Source organism: Rhinopithecus bieti, unplaced genomic scaffold (genome assembly GCF_001698545.2).
Source record: "Rhinopithecus bieti isolate Rb0 unplaced genomic scaffold, ASM169854v2 scaffold_25304, whole genome shotgun sequence".
In the NCBI taxonomy this organism is placed as follows: Eukaryota; Metazoa; Chordata; class Mammalia; order Primates; family Cercopithecidae; genus Rhinopithecus; species Rhinopithecus bieti.
The window spans coordinates 509,933-517,392 of NW_016811568.1; the positions used below are offsets into that span (position 1 = coordinate 509,933).

Genomic DNA, 7,460 nt, shown 5'->3' on the forward strand with positions numbered 1-7,460 from the left:
GGGGTGAGCAGGTGCAAGGAGGAGACCCGGCCTCCTGATCCTGGGGCGTGGGGGTCACACCTTCTACCATGGAGGAACTCAGTTTGAATGCGTCACCCAGCTATGACCTTGCAAGAGTCGCCGAAATTGCCAATAGGGCCCAGTTAGCATCCCATTTTACAGCTGATGGTCCATGCCGGTGAGCAGTGAGGCCTGAGGACCCACAGTGCAAAAGGTTTGAACCGGGTCACTATATCCCTTCATCCTCGATTTCTAACTTATTCATTTCTTTAGACCAAGTCTGGCTCTGTCACCCATGTTGGAGTGCAATGGTGCGATCTTGGCTTACTGCAACCTCCACCTCCCGGGTTCAAGCAATTCTCCTGCCTCAGTCTCACGAGTAGCTGGGATTACAGGTGCCTGCCACCGCACCCGGCTAATTTTTGTATTTTTAGTAGAGATGGGTTTCACCATGTTGGCCAGGCTGGTCTCGAACTCCTGACCTTGTGATTTCCCCACCTCAGTCTCCCAAGATGCTGGGATTATAGGTGTGAGCCACCGTGCCCAGCTGTTGATTTCTTACTTACTCATTTATTTAGACATTGTCTGGCTTTGTCACCCAGGTTGCAGTGCAATGGCACAATCTCTGCTCACTACAACCTCTACCTCCTAGGTTCAAGCAATTCTGCCTTAGCCTCCCGAGTAGCTGGGATTAAAGGCATGTACCACTGTGCCCAGCTAATTTTTTGTATGTTTAGTAGATATGGGGTTTCGCCATGTTGGCCAGACTTGTCTGGAACTCCTGACCTCAGGTGATCCGTCCACCTTGGCTTCCCTAAGTGCTGGGATTACAGGCGTGAGCCACCGTGTGCAGCCTGATTTCCTGATTTAAACGGCACATAGGACCCTTACTTTTCTTCCATTCCCAGGGCCTTTCCTTCTGGTGTCAGCAGAAGAGACTTTGTACTCCATAACACATGCTGCCCAATGGGATTGCACGCCCATTGCCAAGTCCAGCCCCACCTCCAGGCCCTTGCCCCACTTTTTCTTGGCCTTTGGAAAATCTCATCTTTCATGCCATGCATAAATGCCCTCCCCCAGGAAGTCCCTCAAATCTGCTTCCCCTTCTCAGCCTGGCTTCTGGTCCAGACTGTGGCTCTACCCACCACGTTTGCTGGTGGTGGGGGATCCTCAGGACCTCTACCACCCTCCAGGACCTCCTCCCTCACCTGGTGGAAGCAGTATGGTGTGTTCTTGAAGTCCACATGCAGCAGGTTGCCCAGCCCAGGGAGTGGCAGGGGACCTGGTGGGTAGCGTGCAGCCCAGCGTTGGCGCCGGTGCATCAGGTCCACCAGGAGCAGGAAGATGGCTACTGTCATGGCCAGGGGCACCAGTGCATCCAGCCCCATGACTGCCTTGCTGCCCACTGGGCTCCTCTAGACACACCTGGCACCCCCACCCCACCAGCCACAGAAGACCAGGCAGGACACTCTCAGCACATGAAGTGCATGATCATTCCCTTATAAAGGAAGCTGATCATTGCCTTTGCCCTCTGCTGTGAGCCAACCTGCTGTATTGACTGTGCTGCCAGTGGGTGCAGGGTCAGGCCAGGGTGGGTAGGGGCTGCTCCAGAGGTCGTTGACCCTGCTGCTCACTCTTGGTGCCTACCGAGGTTAGGGTGATGGGTGAGAAGTGGCCTGAGAGCTCCACCCAAGCTGGAGACATGGGTTGTACCGGGTGCTGAGCTGTGTATTGGGAGCATGGCGGGAAGGCTGTGAGTGGACCAATGCCCCACCGTAATCATGACCTTGAGGAGCAGGAAGGTAACATAGCTGACATGAGAAGCCAGTGGTGCCATGAGGGTCATGGGGACTCTGCCCCAGGCTGGAACAGGACTTTCTGGGAAGGATTCATGGAGAACTTTGTCTTGCTGACTGAGGGGCTGCCTAGCACTGTAGACCACAGCACTGGCAGTGGGAAAAAGCCACCCCTGGAATTTCCTGTGCAGGTGGCCTGAGGGGCAGCAGGAGGCCGGCAGCTGGAGCCTAGGTCTTTTCAGGTGATGAAGACTGGATCTGGGGAACAAAAGGCAGGGAGAACAGTTTATTTAAAATTTAAAACAAAAAATTAAAAAGTTTTTTTTGAGAGACAGGGGCTTGCTCTGTTGCCCACGCTGGCGTGCAGAGGTGTGATCAAAGCTCACTGCAGCCTCAAACTCCTGTGCTCAGTCAAGAGAGCCTCTTATTTTTGCCTCCCGAGTAGCTGGAACTACAGGTGCACACCATTATGCTTGGCTAATTTTTTTTGTTGAGATGGGTTCTCACTATGTTTCCCACTCTGGTCTTGAACTCCTGGCTTCAAGTGATCCTCCTGTGTTGGTCTCCCAAAGTGTTGGGATTAGAGGCGTGAGCCACCTGGCCCAACAGAAGTTTTGAGGCCACTCAACTGACAAAGAGAGCAAGACCCATGTCCATCTGGGGACTTCCCAGATCTGGCTTGTGGCCTCCCAAACTGGCCTCAACTGAATCAGTGTTCCTGTCCTACGTGGCAGCACCCTTCTACCACGGACTGTGAGAGAGTCAAGGTGCAGGGACTGGTGGCCCTTTATACATCACCTGTATGCGCTCTTGGCCTTTTGAGGTGTCAGACCCCCCGCTCAAGCAGTCATCATGATGGGGGTATGAACGGCAGGGACGGGCGTGCCTGCAACGTAGGCAGTGTCCTCCCGAGTGCCCTCTTTACCAGCCAGAGGCCTGTAATTCAAGATACGGGCAGCATGAGGAAAACCTTCAATAATGATGCCTATGGCCTTTTCCAATCATTGTGCACCTGTGGCTTCCACTGATAGGGCACTTATGTGCCAGAAACTGCTGGTCACACTGTGTGTGCTCCAGCTCATTAATCCTCCCACAGCCCCCTAAGGAGGTGGTTTTATGGTCCCCAAGGCATAGAGACCGAGGTTCAGAGATCACATAACAAGGTTCAAGTCACAGAGCGGTGTTAGAGTCCACATCCAAAGTGTATGCTGAGCTACTACTCTATACTGTTTGGACATTACATTCTATTAATGGTCAGTATAGAAGTTTCTGGGATTTATTATTTTTAGGGAACAGATCCAACCTGCCTTCCCTGAACGCTGGAACTGCTTGTGTCACAGTGAAAAGTGCACTGTGCCCTGGCAGGCCCTCTGGACATCGCCAAGTGAGATGGTGTGAAAATACATCAGCAAGTGGTAGACTAGGAAACTCCGGACTCATTCTCCTAGACAGCTCAGGGTTAACAAAGCTATAGGAACCAAAACATCATTGTGAGAATTCTAGAGACTAGTTAGGATGCTGCAATGCCAGCTAGTGCAGCGCCAGGAAGGGACTGCACTGGAAGGGTAGTAAAGTTGAGCATTTTGCTTGTTCTTGCCCTTCCCCCTGCCAGGCACAGCAATGCCACTGGGAGGGACCCTCCAATTCCCAGCTCCTCCCATGGGACAGGTTTCTGTTGGGTCTGACTCATCCCCGAGTGCTGAGTGGCAGGGTCTGCCCTCAGAGCAGCACCTCTTGAGTTTCCACAGCTGCAAGGGGGTGGGATTATGGGCAGTGGAATAGTTGTCTCTGGGTATCCTGGAGGGGACTGGTGCCAGGATCCCCGGTAAATACCGAAATCCAAGGATGCTCAGGTTCCTTATGTAAAATTGCATAGTATACCTATGCATATACTCCTGTATACTTTAAATCATCTCTAGATTATTTATAATACCTAATACAGTGTAAATACTACGTAAATAGCTGCTATACTGTACTGCTCTTATTTGTATTTTTAGTTTTTATACTTTTCCAAGTATCTTCGATGTGTGGCTGAGTTTGTGGATGTGAAGCCTGTGGGTACTGAGGGCTGCCTGTACCCTAGAAACAGAGATGGAAAGCTCCAGGGGCAGGATGGGCCTGCAGGGAGGCAGTTTAATGGGTAAAGTTTCAGTTTCATAAAATGAAAAAGTTCTGAAGATTGGTTGCACAACGTGAACACACTTAACACCACTAAACTGTACCTACCGTAACTGTTATGATGGTAAATTTTTTTAGCCACAATTTAAAAACTTTTAAAGTTATTCAAAAAATAAATGGCCACGTACACACCTGTTAGAATGGCTTAAATACAGAACACTGACACCACCAAATGCTGGCAAAGATATGGACCATCAGGAACTCTCATTCATTGCTGGTGGGAGTACAAAATGGTACAGACACTTTGGAAGACAGTTGGGCAATTTCTTTTCCATTCTTCAATTTTTTTTTTTTTTTTTTTTTTTTTTGAGACGGAGTCTCAGTCACTCTGTTACCCAGGCGAGGAGTGCAGTGGCGTGATCTTAGCTCACTGGAACCTCTGCCTCCTAGGTTCAAGCAATCCTCCCACCTCAGCCTCCTGAGTAGCTGGGACTGCAGGCATGAACCACCATGTCCGGCTGATTTTTGTATTTTTAGTAGAGACAGGGTTTCACCATGTTGGCCAGGCTGGTCTCAAACTCCTGACCTCAGGTGATCCAGACAGTTTGGCAATGTCTTACAAAACTAGACATACTCTTACCATACAATCCACCAATTGTGCTTCCTGTACTTACCCAAAGGAGTTGAGACCTTACGCCCACACAAAAACCTGCAAAGGGATGTTTACAGCAGCTTCATCTTTAATTGTCAGAACTTGAAAGCGACCAAGATGTTCTTCAGCAGGTGAATGGATAAACTGTGGTACAGCCAATGGAATTATTTATCACTAAAAAGAAACAAGCTATCAAGTCATGAAAAGACATGGTTGAACCTTAAATGCACATTACTAAGTGGATGAAGCCAATCTAAAAAGGCTACCTACTATATAATCTCAACTATATGACACTTTGGAAAAGGCATAACTTTGGAAAAAGGCTCAGTGGTGAGGGACTGGGGGGAAGGAGGAATGAACAGTGGGACAGAGGATCCCTGGGGCAGTGAAACTACTCTGGAAAATGGTGGTTCCATGTCTTTTTTTTTGAGACAGGATTTTGCTGTCGCCCAGGCTGGAGTGTGGTGGTGCAATCACGGCTTACTGTAGACTCGACCTCCTGGGCTCAAGCGATTCTCCCATCTCAGTCTCCCAAATAGCTGAGACTACATGCGTGCACCATCACGCCTTGCTAATTTTTGTATTTTTATGTAGAGATGGGGTTTCGCCATGTTGCCCAGGCTGTTCTCGAACTCAAGCCTTGATCTGCCCATCTGAGCCTCCCAAAATGCTGGGATTATAGGCATGAGCCACCAAGCCCTGCCAGATCCAGGTCTTCATACATTTGTCAAAAGCCATAAAATGTACACCACCAGGAGTGGTCCCTAGTATAAACTATGGACTTTGGGTGATAACAATGTATCCATCAGTTGTAACAAATGTGCCACTCTGGATGGGATGTTGATAGAGGGGAAGGTATGCATATGGGGGGTAAGGGGTTATATGGGAACTCTACCTTCAGCTTAATCCTGCTGTGAACATAAAACTGCTTTAACAAAATCAATTAAGACAAACACTGAAGGAACTAAAAGGCACTTGAGCAGTTGAGGCGAACTGCAGAAGGCAGAAACGAGTCAGGAGGCATGTGCGTATCACTGCCACTCCCCAGTGAAGGTCATTTCTGAAGTCAATTTAAGGAAAGACCTAGAACAATCGCAAGTACTCCACTCAAGCCAGTCAAAAGGGGACAAAAGAATAAAAGGCAAAATGACAAACATTTGCTGTCAGGAAAATATTTTCCTCAAGATACATATTTTTCAAGTTTTGTGGTTTAGCCCTTGACACCTGAAATCTATCCATTTCATTTTAACTGTATTAATGCCAAGACCAGAATGAGAATGCAACTAGCTCAAAAAAGCCATCATTTCTATGCAGGTCCTGTTCAGCTGCCCAAGCTTGGTCCTATGGCCGACACAACGCACCCACCCACACCTCCATCCTGGCGGAGTGAAATGAGAAATGGACTGCTTCATGTAGCCATTAAAACACAATTAATCTGCCATTTCTGCTGCCCTAAATTGATGAACACAGAACTCATTTATAATTGCTTATTTCTACTTCACAACATTCCTTCCAGTATTTCTACTCTCTAAAAAAGTCCATTAACATTCCATTATTTTTTTATAACCCTTAATGTTGACTGGAAATATGTCCTCATATCAACTTGAATAAATCTGACTGTCCCCATACACTGGCCACACTCTACCTGCCCAGAGGAGTGGCGGAAGAACCCTGAATTTTGTTTGCTTCCCAATTGCGTGGCCATTGACAGGCTAGGAATGGGACAGACCGGATCTGATCATGGCCTCCTCTGGAGAACCAGAGCTACCCTTTGGGGGTTAGAATGGGAGAAGGAAGAGACGCATTCACTTTAAATTAAACAAAAGAAGGAAACAAGGTTAAAATGAAGTTTATTATTTTTTTGATTTTTTGATTTTTTTTGTTTTTTGTTTTTTTAAATAAAACTGTTTGTGAAACAGCTATTTTATCCCCATGGCAGAGTGACCCCTGAAAGATGCACTAACCCCTTCTTAAGGCCATAACAAGATTTTTTTGTACTTTTTTCTTTTTTTAAAACTCAGATATTTAAAAATTATACAATTTACAAAACAAAACAAAACAACACAACATAAAGAATCACGTAGCATGGGGCTGCCTATCTGACAGGTCCTCTTTTCCTTTATAAAATGAAAGCAAAAGAAAAGGGGCTAAATGGGTGTTCCTGGTCAGCTTAACCCACTCTGATCACAGCGACAGTCCCTCCCCGTCCCTGCCTACAGCTCACACTGCCGGCTCTGGCAGCACAGGCCTGGGCCTCCTCTCATCCCCACAGGTACCTGTGGGTCAGGGCACAGCTGCCTGGAATGTGCTGAGGACAGGGGGCCCCAGAGGAGGGTCATCCCTCGATTTTGCTGCTGCTGTGTACACTTAGGGTCCTCACCAGCCACAGTGACCCAGGACACAGCAATGACCTCAGACATCTGCCAATTTCACCCCCAAAAAGAAAAAGTTAAAAAAAAAAATAAATAAATAGTGTTTCTGGAAATGAAAAAAAAATTATTTTTGTGTTTAAACATCATTCCCCTGCTCTTGAAAACATGGACCGTCCCTGTATTTCCCCCTCCCGCTAAAACCTTCCCACTTTGAGACAAATTAATGACAAAAGGATGGTTCTGGTGTGGTTTGTCTGCTTTTTCAATCCTGGGTCTAGTGTTTTCTGAACTGGTGTGAGACAGGCTAAAGATCAAAGCCACACACACCCCGTCCTTTATGAGATGAGGGTTTGTTCAGTTCAATTTCACATTTAAATTTCACTTGTCATCAGAACAAATTTGGAGATCTTTAACTAGATAATTTTAAAATAGAATCAAAAGGGATAGCGCACCTTTCATTTAAACAAAGTCTTTCCAGACTAAAATAGATTTATATATATATATTTTTATCCCTCCCTTTTA

At 47.1% G+C, this 7,460-nt stretch overlaps 2 protein-coding genes across 2 annotated transcripts in view; both read right to left on the bottom strand.

Annotated features, from left to right (window-relative positions):
• Nucleotides 1–1,388, bottom strand: part of LOC108543556 (cytochrome P450 2D17-like) — a 4,881-nt gene extending 3,493 nt beyond the window's left edge. The window contains exons 1-2 of the mRNA XM_017894087.1: nt 1,209–1,388; nt 161–192 (exon numbers count right to left, since the gene is read on the bottom strand). Of these exons, the coding sequence (XP_017749576.1) occupies nt 161–192; nt 1,209–1,388 (212 nt within the window). The remainder of the gene's footprint in view (nt 1–160; nt 193–1,208) is intronic.
• A 1,206-nt stretch (nt 1,389–2,594) lies between these two features.
• Nucleotides 2,595–7,460, bottom strand: part of TCF20 (transcription factor 20) — a 116,958-nt gene continuing 112,092 nt past the window's right edge. Inside the window, exons 6-7 of the transcript XR_001889608.1 lie at nt 4,589–4,710; nt 2,595–2,732 (exon numbers count right to left, since the gene is read on the bottom strand). The gene's annotated coding sequence lies outside the window, so the exon portion shown is untranslated. The remainder of the gene's footprint in view (nt 2,733–4,588; nt 4,711–7,460) is intronic.